Below are 20,438 nucleotides of genomic sequence, written 5' to 3'. Positions count from 1 at the left end.
TTGTTGTTGTTGTTGACATGGTGTCTTGCTCTGTTGCCCAGGCTGGGGTGCAGTGGCATGATCTTGGCTCACCACAACCTATGCCTCCCAGGTTCAAGCGATTCTCCTGTCTCAGCCTCCCCAGTAGCTGGGATTACAGGCACCCACCACCAGACCTAATTTTTTTTTATTTTTAGTAGAGACAGGATTGCACTATTTTGGCCAGGCTGGTCGCGAACTCCTGACCTCAGGTGATCCGCCTGTCTCAGCCTCCCAAAGTGCTGGGATTACAGGTGTGAGCTGTAGTGCCCAGTCGTGAAATTTCAAAAAAAAGTTTAAAAAACTGAATTATAGAGGCATTTCAAAAATTTCTTAGATTTAGTAAGCAACAGCAGTTAAAAAGTATTTCCTAACTGATGTGCTGAGAGTCATTAAATTCTGGGTTTCCTCATTCCTCTTGTTAGTTGTGCACTCCTTTAGATGGAGCTGGTTTTATCTATGATGGATGCTGAAGGAGAATGGCAAACGCATTCTCCAATCAAATAAAGCAAGCTATCTTAATTAGCGAGACTAGATATCTCCCAGGTTCCATGAGATTATGAGGCATACCCTCTAAGGTAATATTTGTAAGAATTTATGGGACAGGACTGTAATTCCTCTTTTTCCTCCACTCCACAGCCTGATACTTCGCTGTTTTCAAGAATGCCTTCTGACAACTTTTACACCTTCACCCTCCTTTCATAGGAGTTAATTATCTCTACTAACATGTAACAAGCATCTAGTGGCAAGCACCAGGCATTGCACTGAAGGATATGACCATTCCTTCTCTCAAGAAACTTATGACCAGTGGGCAGGCTATAGACGTAAACACATTTGCTAAATAACTACAATTTTCTTTTTTTTGAGATGGAGTCTCGGTCTGTTGCCCAGACTTGAGTGCAAGGGCACAATCTCATCTCACTGCAATCTCCGCCTCCTGGGTTCAAGTGATTCAGCCTCCTGAGTAGCTGGGACTACAGGCACCCGTCACCATGCCCAGCTAATTTCTGTATTTTTAGTAGAGACAGAGTCTCACCATGTTGGTCAGGCTGGTCTCAAACTCCTGACCTCGTGATCCTCCTGCCTCGACATCCCAAGTGTTGGGATTACAGGCGTGAGCCATCGCGCCCAGCCAAATAACTACAGTTTTTACTGAAAGTATAGAATGCTTCATGGATTTGTGTGTCATTCTTGCGCAGGGACTATGATAATCTTTTGCGTATCATTCCAATGTTCACATATGTGTGCTGAAGCAAGCACTAAATTATTATTTTAGACTCTGGAGAAAACAAAGTTTACTGAATTAAACTGAGATTCACTGTGATGGAACCTGACAGCAACAGGACACCATTATTTTCATTCTACTAAAATCCCCTTAAAATGAAACTATACACACACTTCATCTACAGTTGAATATACCTTCAACTTGGTATTCAAATGCCAGGTTTAGAAAAATATTACTAGTACATAAACTTCAGGGGGAAACCATCTTAGTAAGTAGATTATTTAATTATTGTTCGACTTACAATTTTTCAACTTTACATGGTATAAAGCTGTTACAATTTCAACATTCTTCAAATTTTGAATTTTGACTGACCTTTTCTTGTGTTACCAATGTGGTACACAAGACATTTAACACTTTATTTATGAGACAGTCTCACACCGTTGCCAGGCTGGAGTGCACTGGCATTTCAGCTCACTGTAACCTCCACCTCCAGGGTTCAAGCAATTCTCCTGCCTCAGCCTCCTGAGTAGCTGAGATTACAGGCGTTCACCACCACGCTGAGCTATTTTTTTTTTTTTTGGTAGAGACAGGATTTTGCCACGTTGGCCAGACTGGTCTCGACCTCCTGACTTCGGGATCCACCTGCCTTGGCCTCCCAAAGTGTTGGGATTACAGGTGTGAGCCACCGTATCCAACCATAACACTTTATTATAAAATAGGCTTTGTTTTTCATTATTTTACTCAACCATAGGCTGATTTAAGTATGCTCAGTTTCTTTAAGGTAGGTTTGGCTAAGCTATGTTTGGTAGGTGTATGAAAAACATTTTTGACTTAGGATATTTAATGCAGCATTCTACTGCTAACATTTTAATACTATTTAAATATTCAACTAGACCTTTTTTTTTTTTTGGGATGGCGTCTCACTCTGTCGCCCAGCCTGGAGTGCAGTGGTGCAATCTCGGCTCACTGCAAGCTCCGCCTCCCAGGTTCATGCCATTCTCCAGCCTCAGCCTCCAGAATAGCTGGGACTACAGGTGCCCGTTACCATGCCCGGCTAATTTTTTTGTATTTTTAGTAGAGATGGGGTTTCACCGTGTTAGCCAGGATAGTCTCGATCTCCTGACCTCATGATCCGGCTGTCTCGGCCTCCCAGAGGGCTGGGATTATAGGCTTGAGCCACCGTGCCCAGCCAGATCTATCATTTTTTATGGATACTTTATTAACAAATGTTGATTCTAAGTTATAAAAAAGTCCCAACTCATATGATTTAAAGGTTTCAGAAATTATTTATTGTAGTAGTACTTACACATAAGATTTTAGCCTATGGTCATTTTATAAAGATGACTGTTAGGATTTAATCAGTATTTAAAGAAAACGAGATTTGTTGTATTATGGTGTTTTTTATGACCTATCAAATACTTACCACTACAAATTTCCATGAACGGAGTGGTTAGTAAAGCTTTTTCCTTAATGAAAAATAATGCCAGATAACCAAGTATTATTCCTTCTATAATTTATTTAGGAAAAAGTTTTATGTATTAGGGTAAAGGGGTAGAAGTTAACCTAGAATCTAATAATCTCCAATCACCCATTCCTGATCTAATAGTAGCCATGAGAAAAAAACCTCTAGAAAGAATTATACCTCTCAAAAAATAAAAAATAAAACAAAGGCTGGGTGCAGTGGCTCACACCTCTAATCCCAGCACTTCCAGAAGCTGTGGTGGGCAGATCGCTTGAGCCCAGGCAGATCGCTTGCAGCCTGGGCAACATGGTGAAATCCCATCTCTACCAAAAAATACAAAAAGCAGCCAGGCATGGTGACATACACCTGAGCCCAGGAGATTAAGGCTGCATTGAGCTGTGATTGTACCAGTGTACTCTAGCCAGGGTGACAGAGTGAGATCCTGTCTCAAAAAAAAAACAAAAAACAAACAAACAAAAAAACAGTGCTGTAAAAAAGAGAGGCTCGGCCGGGTGCAGCACTTTGGGAGGCCGAGGTGGGCGGATCACAAGGTCAGGAGATCGAGACCATCCTGGCTAACACGGTGAAACCCCGTCTCTACTAAAAAATACAAAAAACTAGCCGGGTGAGGTGGCGGGCGCCTGTAGTCCCAGCTACTCGGGAGGCTGAGGCAGGAGAATGGCGTGAACCCGGGAGGCGGAGCTTGCAGTGAGCTGAGATTCGGCCACTGCACTCCAGCCTGGGCGACAGAGCGAGACTCCGTCTCAAAAAAAAAAAAAAAAGAGAGGCTCTAGCCCTTTACCACTGAGGTGATATGCCCTGGCTATGCCTGTCATCAAATCCTTAAGCATATTGATGATGGCCATGAGAAACCATGCCCCAGACTGTATCTGTGCATACACAGAGTAAAAGCCCTGTTGCTATACTATAAAATGGCACTTGAAAATAATCTCTACGGTATGTTTGAAAATTGGCATAGTACTTTTTTTTTTGAGACAGCGTCTCACTCTGTCACTGAGGCTGTAGTGCAGTGGCATGATCTTGGCTCACTGCAACCCCTGCTGCCTCGGTTCAAGCGATTCTCCTGCCTCAGCCTCCTGAGTAGCTGGGATTACAGGTGTGTGGCACCATGCCCGGCTAATTTTTCGTATCTTTAATAGAGATGGGTTTTATCATCTTGGCTAGGCTGGTCTTGAACTCCTGACCTCGTGATCCACCCACCTCGGCCTCCCAAAGTGCTGGGATTAAAGGCGTGAACCACTGTGCCCGGCCAGCATAGTATTTTTATTTATAATGTGAAAAAAAAAAAAAAAGAAAACAGATACTTCACTACAAATATTGAACCAAGTTAGAAAATTTTTATGTAGCCAAACCACGACTTTAAGCTCTATTTACACTGATGGCGGCCAACTGAGATGCAGGCCACACCCGTGTGGCATGCAGCAAAGCAGGACATGCAGGCAGCCTTCCTTGCTCACAAGGCTTCAGAGCAAGCGTACGGTCTTCCCAGTCACCGTCAGGAAGTCATCATCTGCCAGGGCACGCAGTGCTTCTTCAAACATATCTTTAGTGATTGCCTGTGGGGAAGAGAAAGAAAATAAATATTTTATAGGTCAAGTCCCTCCTTTACCTGTTAGAGACACCATAATTTTAACGTTAAAGTACCACCCAGAATCTTTCTCTTTTTGGTGGCTGTACACATGCCTTATGCTCTAAATCAGGAGTGGAGTGGCCAGATGGTCCCTATGGTAGACTTGGCATCTGTGTAGTCCATGTTGTAACTATCAACTCTGCCCTCTCAGTGACAACACAGAGATGGAAAGTGGACCAGCACTGAAAGCCTGCATAGTTCTATTCACTAAACAACTCACCTTATTTACAAAATGACACCCAAATATTTCATTCCTAAAACAAACTTATAACAACTATAAAGGGGGCATAACAATATTTTTTTCTTTGGTTTTCAGATGGAGTTTTACTCTATTGCCCAGGCTGGAGTGCAGTGGCAGGATCTCAGCTTACTGCAACCTCTGCCTCCCGGGTTCAAGCAATCTTCCTGCCTCAGCCTCCTGAGTAGCTAGGATTTCAGGTGCTCATCACTGCACCCAGATAATTTTTGTATTTTTAATAGAGACAGGGTTTTACCATATTGGTCAGGCTGGTTTCAAACTCCTGGCCTCAAGTGATCCGCCCACCTCAGAGTCCCAAATGAGATTACAGGTGTGAGCTACTGCGCCCAGCCAAAAATTTTAATTGTGATTATTTCTTGATGATGGCTTATGGTTCATCTTCCTTTTCTTCATTCTTATCTATATTTATTATTTAATAAATAAAGGAAAAAAACCCAAAAGCAATATTAAGGAAAAAGAGAAAGTTCTATCAAACAAAAAATACATATAAACACTTACTATGTCAGATTGTCCCCGAATATCTTCAAAAAGTTGCTGGTATTTTAGAGCCGGTGTTTTGCCCTTAGATAAAATAAGCTTTTTCAATGCTTCAGCTAATTCTTCTTTCCGTTTACGAGAGGTGGCACTCATCCCTGATTTAAAAAGAAATCAATGAAAACATTTTTGCTATTATGAAATGAAATGTTTCAAATTCTCAAAAATATTCCTTTAGTAGTATCATCTAGAAAGGTAAGGGGACAGGGGCTGAGTACATTTGAAGGGAATGAGTTTTGAATTATTTGGAATTTTCTGTAAGCCACTAGCTGTCGCTTTCCGTGGAAACAGGATACACATCTGTGCAGCAAGCAGCTGCTGCTAAGAAACAAACAACTTCTCTAACAAAACTTCCCAGTCGAAGAGACCGAATCTCCTTAAAACTGTATCAAGACAAGATTAAAGGGCAACTTTCTTCAGATTCTCAAAGGGGTCCCAATCCAAAAAAGGTTAAGAACTTCCATTTCAAATGATTTAACTGTTAGCTTAAATCTGACATATGAACTACATACATATTGAAATAATTTTCAAAAGCTTTTCTGCTCAATGAAAATAACGAACCTGTAGTAAGAATAGATATGTCCACGATGCCAGTCCGGGGATCAGTTGCAGACTGCTTTAGAGCTTCCCGATGGAGGCGTTTGGCCTCTTCCACATCAATGGCTTCAACTTTGTTAGACAATCTTACTTTAGCATGGGCTTCTGCTAAGCGGATTAATGACTCTAGCTGTCGAGGATATGCAGAAACCATTCCCCGGCTACTGCCAATCTTCCTCATGTCTACATAAGCCTATTGAAGGTAAAAAAACAAAAACAAACCCCCTTGGTGACAACAACTTTAGTTTTGTGTTGAATTTTGAACACTTAGGCTTCCATTAAGTAAACGGAACTCAGATACAGTCCTGGGCCCTGGAGCTCATCATGTGGTAGAGGCTACACAGACCACAGAAATCCCAGGTGAAGACGTTAACGTTCAGCGTGCAGTGGTGGGTGAACATATTCCAACTGGGAGATGCTCAGGAAGAATATTGGAGAGGGTGGCATCTAATGTAGCTCTGAAGAACAGAGATGGGCATGGCAGAGGAAAGCAACGTGGCATGTGGGGAGAGGAGCAGGCTGTGACGACTCATAGGGAGAATCAGCGTCTGTCTGTGAAAAGTGCTCACATGGGGCACATAAGGACTGCTGGGAGAATGCTGCAAAGGTAAGTTGTATCAATCTCACATACAGATGACACAGTCGTATTTCTTCATGAACAACTCCCAAGACTATGACACACAAAAAAATTACATAATGTCTGTAACTTATTTTTGGGAGCTCAGTTTGGATGTAAAGCTCATCAAAGCACCAGGAACTTTCTTAATATCACAATGCTCGAATAACCTAAATGTGCCATTGTGCACTTCAGTTCACGTACAAGGATGCTGAAAAACGAACCTGAAAGACTGCTCAATCTGTTTTTTACAAGCAAAAGGAAGCTTACAGAAACTGGATGACTTTTTCAGTTTCCAAATAACTATGTAGTGTTGCCTCTATTTGAAACCAGGTCTTTGATCTTAAATTCACTATGCTTGTAAGTATTTAAACATATAAAGTGTGTGTACTACCTACATAAATGAACTATTTCCCCCTTTTGCAAAATTTGGTAAAGTCAATTCTGTAATATGGGAGGAAACAATAAACAGTTATAAAAAAGAGTACATTATTCTTAGGCCAGGCATGGTGGCTCATGCCTATAATCCTAACACTTTGGGAGGCAGAGGCTGGTGCATCACTTGAGGTCAGGAGTTCAAGACCAGCCTGGCCAACACGGTGAAACTCCATCTCTACTAAAAATACAAAAATTAGCCGGGAGTGGTGGTGGGCACATGTAATCCCAGCTAGTAGGGAGGCTGAGGCAGAAGAATCGCTGAACCCGGAAGCACAGGCTGCAGGCTGTAGTAAGCCAAGATCACGCCATTGCACTCCAGCCTGGGCAAGAGAGCCAGGCTCCATCTCAAAAAAAGGAAGAAAACAGTATGTCATTCTTAACAAAATAATTAATATTTTAAAGGAGATGATTGGTCGATTACATTAATGCTGTGGGCTACAGGCACAGTAAGCCTTTTTTCAGCAGGGTTACCTCGATGAGAGCCTGGCTGGCTTCCTCACTTAGCCGTGGCATGATGGTGCTATGTGCGTAGGCAATGTAGTCCTTCAGCACTGCCATGTCCAGGAGCTCCTCCTCTGCCTGCTCCTCGCTCTGGTAGTACAGTGCGACCAGGTGGTGAGCCAGACGCCTGTCATAGGCTTCGTCCTGAGGGTCCAGCATGAGGAAGATCAAATCAAACCTGAGAAAACAAAGTAAAAATACTGTTTTTCCAGTACCTTGTGAAGCCGAGGCGGGTGGATCACCTGAGGTTGGTAGCTTGAGACCAGCTTGGCCAACACAGTGAAAGCTTGTCTCTACTAAAAATACAAAAATTAGCCAGGAGTGGTGGCACGTGCCTGTAATCCCAGCTACTCGGGAGGCTGAGGCAGGACAATTGCTTGAACCTGGGAGGCGAAGGTTGCGGTGAGCCAAGTTCGCGCCACTGCACTTCAGCCTGGCCGACAGAGGGAGACTCTGTCTCAAAAAAACAAAACAACAACAAACAAAAAACTGTTTTCCTAGTTGAGACACCAATACACCTACAAACAACATACTAAAGACTGCTCAAGCACCACAGATGTGCAGTGAATGTGCATCCTGTGAGCGCCTGCGGGGAAAAGCGTCTTTGCCTGGTGTGAAAAGGGCCTTTGTGTCCATCCACTCACCCCACTCACCCTGTGCTGTCCCTAGCCCTTAGGTCGGCCCAGGGAACGGCTGGGGACCAATCAGCTGAGTCAAAGGAAGACCTCCCTTAGGAAAAGGTTTCTATAATTTTGACGATGGAAAGTTGTTGGTTTTTTTTTTTTTTTTGAGACAGTCTCACTCTATAGCCCAAGCTAGAGTGAAGTGGTATGATCTCAGCTCACTGCAATCTCCGCTCCCATTGGCTCAAGCAATTTTTGTGCCTCCTCAGCCTCCTGAGTAGCTGGGATTACAGGCATGTACCACCACGCCTGGCTAATTTTTTGTATTTTAGTAGAGACGGGGTTTCATCAAGTTGCCCAGGGTGGCCTCAAAGCTCAGGCACTCCAGCCACCTCAGCCTCCCACAGTGCTGGGATTACAGGTGTCAGTCACTGTACCTGGCTGACAATGGAAAGATTTGAATGAAAACACATTCAACTGTTTTCTGGGGGAAAAAACTTGCGTCAAAAAAAAAAAAAAAAAAGCAAGTAATTAAAACCTAAAATCCATTTATGAAAAATGTCCAATATTTGTAGTGGGGCTGAGAGTGAAGATTATGTGATTGCACTTTAATAAATCTAACTTTTCAGAGCCTCATCTGCGGTACAGAGTTGTTCTCTGTTGACTCTCAGCAGTGGCTTTAGGACTAAGGGTAGTGAGTGACAGCCATGTGAAAATGGCGTGGGAGGGAAACATCCCAACTGCTTCAAAATCAAATGAGAACACACATCATCCTTGTCGTGAAAACTCTTGACCAACGAAATTTGAAACATCCTGATAAGAGTGAAGAGTTTCCATTAGCAGTTGCTGAATCTTAGTAGCTCCTTTTCAATCTCACCCTGAATATTCTACAAATGAACAAAATAAAAATCTGTCTTAATACCTTGATAGTAAAGTATGAGGCAGCTGGATGTTTTCAATGGTTGTTTTTTTAGGATTCCACTGAGACTCAATGGGATTTGCAGCTGCCAGGACAGAGGTGCGCGCATTGAGCTGACAGATGATCCCAGCCTATTAGAGAAAATAGTGCGGTTAGAAGCCTCTCCCTGACGCTGGCAATTAACAAGCACCGTCTTTGCCTGACCACCTACTAAACCCATATTCCCTCTACAGCATTTCTATTGCCTGAGCCATGTTGCCTTTACAGCAGTTCACCTGGATAAGCCTTGTCCTCAGATTCATGCCAAGGACTGAGTTTAGATGAATGCGTGCTATAACCACGTCTTTCTCAGGAAGCAGGCACCTTGCAAGAGCTTTAGGACAAATTCAAGGCTAGTACAGCAATAAAGACAAAACATGATATCCTGTAGAAGATATGTAGAGATTTAGCTGAAATATGATGTGAAAAGCACGTACCAATCTCCCCAAGTTAGAACCAAGGTAGCACAGCACAGTTCCACAGACGCTGTCTTTAAAGGGTTCACGTATTTTAAACATGTCCACATTCACGGTGGAGAAGGTGACTCACCTTTGCAATGGACAGAGTCTGCTGTTCCATGACTTCATGCAATACCGATCTTGTACTTTCATTCATCTTGTCGAACTCATCGATACAGCAGATGCCGTTGTCACTCAGGACGAGGGCACCTGTCTGCAGGACCAGCTGCCTTGTCTCAGGGTCTTTCATTACGTACGCAGTGAGGCCAACTGCACTGGAGCCCTTCCCAGAAGTGTACTGGCCCCTGGGGACGAGGTTGTACACGTACTGCAGCAGCTGGGACTTGCTGGTACCAGGGTCACCACACAGCAAGATGTTGATCTCAGCCCGAAATTTGCCCCTTCCAGTGTGACTAAAATCCTTCCTTGTCCCGCCAAAGAGCTGAAGCAAAATTCCCTAAATAATCAAATAGAGACATGTCTAAACATTCATTTTCTGCACAGTAACTGAGATGTAGTTTAAACTTTAGAGGTACTTTTGTCTCTTATAAAGAACTACAATTAGGAAATTGCAGGAAGGTATAAAAAGGCTCCTGAAAGTGCTTGATATGCTCTAAGTTATCACTGACCAATTTATTCATCAGCACTCATCATTACGCCAGAATGGTAGCCATGCAAGTCCCTGTCCCTATTCTGATACTGTGTGGCCTCTTCTGTTTAGAAACCTAAGTTTAGAGCAGAGATGAGGACAGACAATGCTATGACTCTCCTCAACCAATGGCAAGTCTGGTTGCCAGTACTTGCTCTAGGCCACAGCTAGCGTCCTTTATGGCAGATGGCTTAAGTGGAGGAGTGGATGTTTACACTATTTGATTCTAAAGAATTGTAAATCCCAACCCCTAGTTTAAAATCCACTGTTACCTTCTTTATATCTTCATGTTCATAAATGCTTGGAGCCAAGGCTGAAGCAAGCCTCTCATAAATGTCTGGTTTCCTGGAAAGTTCCTTAAGCAATTCCACACGTTTCTCTGAAAAAAGTTTCTGTTCTGCTTCTTCGTCAAGGCCATGCAGACGTTTTGCATCCGTTTTCCGATAATGAATGACATCAATGTGGGTTTTGTAGACAGACTTCACATTACTCACTCTTGGATTGACTCGAATAGGCACTGCTCGATAGATGCCTGAGGGCACAACCAGGAGATGCACTTTTACCTTCCCACATCTTCCTCCGAGTGGCTCAGCAACCAGCGTAGGCAACAGGTGCACTTCAGAGCGAGGCATCACACTGGGCTGGCCCTGGAAAGGTGAGCTCCACCATCTCTTAAATGACTCTCCCAAGCCCAGGACTCAGGCCCACATTGCAAAGCTCCCGCCTGCTCTGAGCAAGCAGGGAAGCAGCAGCAGGAAACGGACAAGCTCGAAAGAACCCAGGCGGCTCATGTCTGTATTCCTAGAACTTTGGGAGACTGAGGCAGGCGGATCACCTAAGGTCAGGAGCTCGAGACCACCCTAATCAACATGGAGAACCCTGTCTCTACTAAAATACAAAAATTAGCCGGGCGTGATGGCACATGCCTGTAATCCCAGCTACTAAGGAGGTTGATGCAGGAGAATGGCTTGAACCTGAGGCGGAGGTTGCAGTGAGCCAAGATCGTGCCATTGGACTCCAGCCTGGGCAACAAGAGCAAAACTCTTGTCTCAAAAACAAAACAAAAAGAGAAAGAACCAAGGTTTCTGCAAATGACAGACCCGAGGACACGTTCACCTGGGCCCACTAGTCAGCAGTGCTCCAGGGCAACTGTAGCTACATGAGCACGTCCACGGGCATAGTCACCCTGAGGGTGAAATGGAGCTGCTGTGCTTCTGGCTCAATGCTGGGTTCGTGGTTGTGTTTAATAAGCAGTATTTTTACTTCCCTAAGTTGAGTGTACAGAATCTGCTTAGCACTTACTTGACTTCAACAAAATGCTAAAATCCTCCAGCCATTAAAAGTAGACTAGGTCCCACCCCCCACCCACCACCCCTGACAAAAGCATGCAAATCATGCATTCTTCTGGAAGGTAGGCTCCCCACATACAGAAGCCTGATCTGATATTTGTCTTTTCTGGATTTCAAATCAGAAGCCTTTAAGTCTAGGCTGATTTCTGCAGCTTTTGGAGAAAGCCCGGCCTTTCCCCCTTACAGCTATCTCAACACAATGGCACAGAGCACTGGTCTTGTTCATTTAGTGGGTTGGTGTAATTCTTATTTAACACAACAAACCAGTTTACACACATTCTTAGAATACACACTATTCTTCACTCCGATATAGGCTAGGGATGGACGATTATGTTTAAAGTGGCCCATGATGATTTATCCCACAGAGCAGCATTGATACTTATTTCACATCTACACAGCACTTTCCACAGCCCCTAGGCCCTAAATACTCTCACACATGTATCATCACATTAACTCCACTTTGCAGGTGAGGAAACTAAAATATTGGATTAAATACTTTATCAAAGGTTTCAGGGTGGCAGGACTGGAAATGTGCACGTCACTCACTAAAGACTACACATTATTTCAAATTCTCAATGACTACAAGTACTTTTACAACGGAAGACTGCCAGTGACAACTGCGGGACTTCACACTGGGGAAGAAACAGGGTGAGCACTGCCTCACTGAAGACAAGGGCCGATGCGTGGTGTGCCCCAGGCCCTCCACTCAGGAGCAGATTCAGGCACTCTGTGACCGTTGCCACCTTGCCCATCAATGAAGAACTGTGCTGCCATCAACACTCCCTTGCCGCCAACCAAAATGCATTGTGACTCTACAGATTCCAAAGGAAGACTGCCACACTCATGTGGTGCTGTGCAAAGAACACTCTCGTGGCAGCAAGAGGAGTCCTGGGTCCTGATTTACCGTAGCATCTGAGCTACTGCTGTCTATGCATCCCTGAACCTCAGCTTCTACACATGGAAACAAGTCACTCTGACTCATTCTTCTCTGTAACAAACAAATGTTAACCCCTGGCTATACATTTGGGAAATAAGTAAAAATTACTTACAACTCCAGCATTGATAATACTTAGCTGATGGCATACATCAAACTCTACCCATACCAGCCTATCTGAGGCTGCTGTCTCATGATGCCAACAGTACTGACTTGAGACACACATAGCTCCAGGATACTGAGATATCAAGAGGCGAGTGACCGCACAAACCACGAGTTCCAACATTCAAGTTTGAGAAGAACTGAACAATTTCATGATGCTGGGCCGTGGTACTCAGTTAAAAAGGTGGCAGATAAAGCGGGGATATACCCCACAGTCTCAAAGACATGCAGTGACAACTGCAGGCAGAACTGGACCTGTGACTGAGTCCAATGACTCACTAAAGCACAGCATTGAAAACAAGACAGGCATGCTCAAGTGCTGGTGCAAACCTATACTCTTACCTGTAACATTCACTCTGTCCCCAGGCTGAACCTTGTCAACGAGATCATTGTGAGCAAATAGGATGACTGTGTGTGGTGTCTGCCCTGCAGGCATGTCTTCTGGAGACTCTTGAAGCTTGATCTGAAGGGCAGCAAACAGAGAACATGTGGGCCACAAAGAGAGTGCAGGAGGACAAATATCTGCATGCCTTTGTACTGCTTTTGCCATGTAAGGCTGCAGTGCATATCCCCACGTAAATGTTTGTCCATGTTTCTCATTATTTCTTTAGAAGCTACTTCTAGATCTCCTGGGTAAAGCAGCACACATTTTTTTTTTTTTTTTTCAGATGGAGTTTCACTTATTGCCCAGGCTGGAGTGCAATGGTGTGATCTCGGCTCACCGCAACCTCCACCTCCCAGGTTCAAGTGATTCTCCTGCCTCAGCCTCCCGAGTAGCTGGGATTACAAGCGCATGCCACCATGCCTGGCTGCAGCACACATTCTTAAGGCCCACTGTCAGGCATGCCTGCGCACCTCACAACCCTGCCTGCATCCACTCATCTAACAGGTATCTGTGGCGCACCCAGCTTGTGCTACAGCCCATTCTAGGTGTCAGGGACCCGATGGTGAACAAAGTTCCCTGCCTCATGGAGTGGAAGGGGCAGATAATACACAGAAAAATGAGCACATAACATGTGACAGTGACAAATGCAGCAGACTGCAACAAAACAGGGGAAGGAATGTAGGGAGCTGCGGTGGGGGAAGCTGAGATGCTTTTCATAAAGCAGGGTCGAGGAAGGCCTTTCCAAACCAGGTACCCTCTGACAGGCCTAAGGATGCTGGGCTTTTCTCTAAGCCACTTTGGGGGCCTGCAGGATTCTGAGAATAGGGGGCCATATGCTCCTGGGGAGCAGGGTGCCTGCCTTTCTGTCTCCAGCTCTGTCCCATGCAACATTAAAGAAACCATGCACACACTGTCACAGAAAAACTCAAAATTCTGTCCTCCCACATCTTTACAGTTACAATCATGGTTAATAAGCAATTTTCTACCTTCCCTTTACTTATTTCTGTCATTTTAGTAACTTCATCTTACGATTTCTGAATAGAGAGAAAAAAGGGCAAACTTTTTTTTTTTTTGAGACAGAGTCTCACTGTTGCCCAGGCTGGAGTGCAGTGGTGCAATCTATCTCAGCTCACTGCAAGCTCCGCTTCCTGGGTTCATGCCATTCTCCTGCCTCAGCCTCCTGAGTAGCTGAGACTACAGGTGCCCACCACCATGCCTGGCTAATTTTTTTGTATTTGTTTTTTTAGTAGTGACAGGGTTTCACCGTTAGCCAGGATGGTCTCGATCTCCTGACCCTGTGATCATCCGCCTCGGCCGCCCAAAGTGCTGGGATTACAGGCGTGAGCCACCAAGCCCAGCCAAAAAAGACCAAACTTCTTAGACAATAAAATTTGTGAAAAAATTTCAGAAAAATTCCTCCATCCTTTACCAATGGAAAAACCGCAGAACGACATTTAACCAAGTATTCTCATCTCAAATGTTTGAAGCATTTTAGGCCATGAAAATATGATGTCTCTAACAACAGACAGTACTACTGGCAACTGCACAGGGACAGTGCCCTGAAGCAGGGCCTTTGCATGCTCTGTGTATTTAGCCCATAGGCCACTAATGAAATCCACAAGACCAGAGAGGGATGGATGCCATTCGGGAAGTGAGGCTCGGGGTCCAAGGGACAATTTATAGTTGGCCTTTTGAGGATACAGACAGGCAAAGCATAGCCTGGGGGGCCAGGGTGGCTGCGCACCATCTGCTTGTCAGAGAAGAGGGAGCGGTTGTGGATGAGTGCCATGCTGTGGGTGGTGTGGCAGCGCCCGCACACGCTGGGCTCCGCAATGCGGCCGCGGTCCATCTCCACCCGGGTCATGTGGGCACACACTTGGCACTGGAAGAAGGCCTCCTGCATCTCGGGAATCAGCTGGGATGTCCTGATCACCATGCCGCTGATGGTGATGAGCTGATCAATGTCTGTGAGGGGAGAAGAGAGGTCAGCACACCTATCTGAGGTGCAGAGGTTCAGGAATAGCTGGGATCACAGGCAGGTGCTGGGTGCCCACAAGTCTGTCTAGGGTGACCTTTCTGTGTCTAGTCGTCTGCAGGGTATGTCTTCAGGAGACTCTCAAGCCCAGCGAACCTCTGGCCCCTGTCCAGCAGGCATCCCTTGCTCCCTTCTTGTCTGCCTACCCTCCTCCCTGCCTCCTGCCTCACTCACCCAGCCTCCTGTATGACACCCTGCTGTGTCAGGAAAAAAGCCAGATAGGCTGGACTGAGTCCCAACCCTAGCCTCTCTGTGCATATTTTGTGTCCTCTATAGAATGGGGTGGTATCAGGATCCACCCCAGAGCCAAGGACTGAATGTGCCAGTGTACTCACCTGGCAGAGGAAAAAGTCCTCTATACTTTACAGTCATTACTATCCACACAGAACCCCTTAGATGGTCTGATCTTTCACCCTTGCTTGTTTCCTCTAGTATTTGAACCTTTCCTGACAGACAACTTTTCCCGTTTGAAGGTCCCACTGCCCCCAACTAATTTCCCCTGCTGGTTTCAGACGAGCTGCCCTGTTCTGGCCTGTAGTTAGCCACTGCTAGCCATGAAGATCACCCTATCCTGCCACTGATTCATGAGACCTCTACAATTTTGCTGTTGTTGAGATGGGGTTTTATTTTTTGATTTTTTGAGACGGAGTCCCGCTCTGTCATCCAGGCTGGAGTGCAGTGGCCGGATCTCAGCTCACTGCAAGCTGCGCCTCCCGGGTTTATGCCATTCTCCTGCCTCAGCCTCCAGAGTAGCTGAGACTACAGGTGCCCACCACCTTGCCCGGCTAATTTTTAAAATTTTTTAGTAGAGACGGGGTTTCACCGGGTTAGCTAGGATGGTCCCGATCTCCTGACCTCGTGATCTGCCCGTCTCGGCCTCCCAAAGTGCTGGGATTACAGACTTGAGCCACCGCGCCCGGCCTGAGATGGGGTTTTAACCTGTTGCCCAGGCTGGAGTACAGTGGTGCAATTACGGCTCACCGTAGCCTCAACCTGCCAGGCTCAAGTAAGCTCATCACTTCAGCCTCCCAAAGTGGTAGGATTACATGCACGAGCCACTGTGCCTTGCTAATTTAATTTCTTCTTAAAAAGAGATGGAGTCTCTTAAGTCACCAAAGTTGGTCTCAAATTCCTGGCCTCAGGTAATCTTCAAGTCTTTAAAATCTATTTTTTTTTCTTTTTTTTTGAGACAGAGTCTCATTCTGTCACCCAGGCTGGAGTGCAATGGCACAACCTCAGCTCAGTGCAACCTCCGCCTCCCGGGTTCAAGTGATTCTCCTGCCTCAGCCTCCCAAGAGTAGCTGGGACTATAGGCGCGTGCCACCACGCCCTGGTAATTTTTGTATTTTTAGTAAAGGGGTTTTACCATGTTGGCCAGACTGGTCTGGAACTCCTGACCTCAGGTGATCTGCCTGCCTCGTTCTCCTGAAGTACTGGGATTACAGGCGTGAGCCACCACGCCCAGCCAATAGTCAATCTCTTATATCAGAAACTTCAATTAAATTCAAAAAGTATATGGGGTTCATAAGTATACAGGATAACTGAATCTGTATTATTTTGTCAATTTATAATGCATCACCTTGACTACCACCACCAATTACTTCTTTCATAGTTTCTTGATGAAACAAGGCTATTTTCATGTAAGGCATTTTCCTTCAATAAAAGTAATCCTATGAAAAATATATTACCTTCTGGATTCAGGTTTCTCATATTCTTAGTCTTCAATGCGTTGAATGGTCTTACTTGAATCTGATGTTCTAAGATTGAGTCAGGGTAACGGTCAAAGAAGATTTCATTGACAGCCATGTCAAAAGTTGGAATAACTTCCTGTAAAAATAAATATGAAGATGTATTTGTATTCATATCTCAGTGTTAAATACAATAAAGGCACATCAGATTAGCAAAGTATAAAAACAAAACAACATGTCATGCCCCCAAAGTATTACCCTACAGAATCATGCATGTGCTGTTTTCAAATTTAGGTATGCTGAACTATCTATTTCTGCATATTCTCAATTGGGTTAAATTTGGTAATTTATACAAAAGTGCCTTCTTGATGTATACTGGCATATTTTATGCTTTCTATTAGAAGGGAAAACAATTTTGACCTCATACTTTCATTATTTTCCTTCTATAATGAAATGATACCCAAGTAAGTTATTTATTTATTTTTATTTTTTGAGGCAGAGTTTCACTCTTGTTGCCCAGGCTGGAGTGCAATGGCATGATCTCGGCTCGCTGCAACCTCTGCCTCTGGGATTCAAGCAATTCTCCTGCCTCAGCCTCCTGAGTAGCTGGGATTACAGGCATGTGCCACTACGCCTGGCTAATTTTGCATTTTTAATAGAGATGGGGTTTCTCCATGTTGGTCAGGCTGGTCTTGAACTCCCAACCTCAGATGATCCGCCTGCCTTGGCCTCCCAAAGTGCTGGGATCACAGGTATGAGCCACTGCGCCCAGCGACACCAAAGTAAGTTAAATCATATTTATTGAAATTTGTTAACATATGGTTTCCATTTTACAGATGAGGAAACAGCTTTTGGTTGGCTAAGGAACCTGACTAAGGCTATGCAGCCAGTAATCAGCAAAATCAAGATTCAAAAACCAGGTCTGCTTGCCTCCAAAGACCACACCCAGAGTCAACAGAGCTGATACTTCATGAATAAAAACTGACCTGAGGCCAAAAAGTCAAAGTCTACAGTACAATAAGTATATTCTTTTAAAGCAGCAGGAAGTATGCAATTCATTTAAAGTATTTCCATTTAAGATAACTTACTTCATGAAACCCAAGAAGCTATAGTTGTTAGATTCATCATTTTTCTACATGAGAAACACTGCCCGGTAAACCATTACCTGTCATTGATAGTAATACAAATCCCACTTTCAGGAACATTAAAATGTGAAAAAAAAAAAAAAAGTTCATCTTAAAGGAGATGATCCTTTTTTTTTTTGAGACGGAATTTCACTGTGTTGCCCAGGCTGGAGAGCAGTGGCGTCATCTCGGCTCACTGCCCCTCCGCCTCCTCGGTTCAAGTGATTCTCCCGCTTCAGCCTCCTGAGTAGCTGGGACTACAGGTGCGCACCACCATGTGTGGCTAATTTTTGTATTTTTTTAGTAGAGATGGGGGTTTCACTTTGTTGGCCAGGCTGGTCTCGAACTCCCGACCTCAAGTGATCCATTTGCCTCAGCATCCTAAAGTGCTGGGATTACAGGTGTGAGCCACCGCACCCGGCCAAAGGAGATGATACATGGTTTTCTTGGTGTTTGTGCATACTATCTTCATTACCGAGGAATTTGTGTTATCTGGAAACATTCTTTCTGGACAGTTACTAAAATTCATCAAGGTCAAAGCTAAATTCTTACCTGTGGGTAAGAGGTGAGTTGTCTGTACAAATTTTTATCAAATGATTTGATGTGTTCACAGTTTACATTTAAAAATGGCTCGCCAATAACATTAATCTACAAGATAAAAATGAACAAGTTATATTTTGCTAACTATTTTAAAACATATAACTTGAATTTAAAGAGTATCTGATTACCTCCCCAAGTCGTTGCATGTATAGAGGTTCAGTAATATCTATGCCAATATTTTCTTCTTCTTTAGCCAGAGGGTCAATAAATCGCTGAAGAAATCTCTTTAAGTGGAGAGAAAACATATTAGGCATATAGCATTTGGGAACAGGCAACTACTAAAAACACACAAAGTTACGAGTATGTCACTATCAGGAGACAAAAATAAATATTTTTCTTCCTTTTTCTTTTTTAAAATTTAATTTAGAGATAGAGTCCCACTATATTGGTCAGGCTGCTATCAAACTCCTGGCCTCAAGTGATCCTCCCACCTTGGCCTCCCAAAGTGCTGGGATTATAGGTGTGAGCCACCACAGGTGGCCCTTCTAGTCATTATGGCTACTTCGCTATAAGTTATAAGCATGGTCTCCCAACATTTTCAGAGCCCAAAGTAATTTTAATACATATAGCTCACCTGAAAGTTTTCTTTGCATGTTGCCACATTTACATCTGTTCCCCAGATCACAAGTTTTTGGCCTAGAGACTGCTCACTTGCCACTATATCTTCTGCCGCTGCCTACACAGAAAAACATGACAGAATCATGAGAATGGAGTTACCTACATGATATCCGCCATAAGATGGTTTCAGGAGACTGCATACTCACCGCGTCAGACTGCAGATCCACTTGCAGGCCCTTCTGCGCAGAGCCCAAGTCAGGCCTCTGTCTCACAGGTGTGCCCCTAACACCACTTCTTGGGGTTCCCTCTACCCGAGAGCTGGGAGTACCATATGTCAGTGGTGAACTAACATCAAAGTCAAGAGGGATAGCTATAAAAACAAAATTAGGAAATTCTGGTGGTATATCAAACCTGAAATTACAGCATGTTGTCTGTTGATCTATACCACCTAATCGCACAGCAAACTTGAGTATTTATTGCAATCTGTGGTGGTTGAGATTCTGAGCACTATTAAATGTTCTATTAAGAAAAGCATCAGAGAACCTGCTTCTTCTGCTCACTAAGCCCTAAAACAATTATTTTCAGCACTCTGTTCAGCTCCTCTGGTTCAGAATATGCTCACTCATGTGCAGAGGGGAAGCTTTAGGCATTATGACAACTGTAATAAAGACAGTAAACCTGAGCAGATAAACCAACAGCTGTGTATCAAGCACAGCATAACCTAGATCTTCAGACACGCACCTGAAGAATGCATTTGGGGAGGGCTGGAAAATAACATGTCCTGCGCGACAGGGCTCTGCAGGTCCGCTCCAGGCGAGGTTGGCATCGGCTGCAACTCCCCCGTGGAGGTGGAATCCTCGCCTCTACGTCTCTGAGAGGGAGATGACCTGGCATCCTCACTTCGAGCTTGTGTCACACAAAACAGAAAAGATGGCCATGAACTTTCAGGGCCGGTATTCCTGGATTTGTCTGTCCCTTGGGGCATTATGACTTAACACTGAACCAAACCAAACAGAGGCAAATGGGCAATCAAATTAAGCAGCACCCAGGCCACAGCCTGCTGTGGGTATCTGTTCGCATCAGGCGGCAGCGCCCAGCCCGAGGCTGAGCGTCCGGGGCCCGCGTACCCACCCAGCGCTGCCAGTTGCGGCAAGAGAGGGCAGAAGGGGCGGCGCCGGGGGCTGTTGTGGGCCCGGCTCGGGGCACTCACGCGTCTGGGCTGGGGTGGTTCTTCCACGCCGGCTGTCGCGGCGGCTCGGGGTCGACGCCGGGGACGACATGGTGCTCGGGGTACCTGCGCGACAAGGACAAGCTCGGGCCGGGCCCGCCTCCCGGCTTCCCTGCCCTGCTCCGCAGCTCGGACGTTCCTGCCGGCTACGCGCCACGCCCTCCCTGCTGGCGCGCGGTTACCGGCGAAAGGCGGCCGCTTGCGGACGCTCGCAGGCTCCAGGTCCACCCGGCCAGTAGCGCTCCCAAACCACGGGACCCAGAGTTCCCGCCGGCGGCAAGGTCGTCTCCGCCCCTGGCGGGGCCTTACCAATCACAGCGACGCTCGTGCGTGGCTCCGCCTCCGGGAGGCGCCACTGTGCACCGGTAGGGGGGGGACAGTGCCAC

At 45.2% G+C, this 20,438-nt stretch overlaps 1 protein-coding gene and 1 non-coding gene across 3 annotated transcripts; both read right to left on the bottom strand.

The window, feature by feature from the left end:
- Positions 1 to 1,172: 1,172 nt before the first annotated feature.
- Positions 1,173 to 1,276, bottom strand: LOC111525279. Its single transcript, XR_002726041.1, has one exon. It is a non-coding gene; the product is annotated as a U6 spliceosomal RNA (small nuclear RNA).
- A 2,141-nt stretch (positions 1,277 to 3,417) lies between these two features.
- LOC113225143 (DNA replication licensing factor MCM4) lies at positions 3,418 to 20,345 on the bottom strand. 2 transcript variants are annotated; one of them, XM_026456196.2, is made up of 17 exons: positions 20,235 to 20,345; positions 20,035 to 20,118; positions 19,566 to 19,730; positions 19,031 to 19,194; positions 18,841 to 18,942; positions 18,395 to 18,490; positions 18,219 to 18,314; positions 16,543 to 16,681; positions 14,564 to 14,784; positions 12,777 to 12,897; positions 10,262 to 10,521; positions 9,432 to 9,797; positions 8,847 to 8,974; positions 7,272 to 7,479; positions 5,711 to 5,939; positions 5,114 to 5,247; positions 3,418 to 4,282 (listed from the first exon to the last, which is right to left on the bottom strand). In XM_026456196.2, exons 2-17 carry the CDS (start codon positions 20,102 to 20,104, stop codon positions 4,190 to 4,192), a joined length of 2,592 nt encoding a protein of 863 aa, XP_026311981.1. In that variant the 5' UTR covers positions 20,105 to 20,118; positions 20,235 to 20,345; the 3' UTR covers positions 3,418 to 4,189. The 2 variants fall into 2 exon arrangements, with proteins under 2 accessions (XP_026311981.1, XP_026311982.1); XM_026456197.2 differs by having other exon boundaries at positions 4,049 to 4,282; positions 20,035 to 20,307.
- Between the last annotated feature and the right edge of the window lie 93 nt (positions 20,346 to 20,438).

The sequence above is a fragment of the Piliocolobus tephrosceles genome, chromosome 7, assembly GCF_002776525.5.
Source record: "Piliocolobus tephrosceles isolate RC106 chromosome 7, ASM277652v3, whole genome shotgun sequence".
Classification (NCBI taxonomy): domain Eukaryota; kingdom Metazoa; phylum Chordata; class Mammalia; order Primates; family Cercopithecidae; genus Piliocolobus; species Piliocolobus tephrosceles.
Note: the sequence above shows the minus strand (reverse complement) of the source record. Positions and strands in the feature narration are given on the sequence as shown.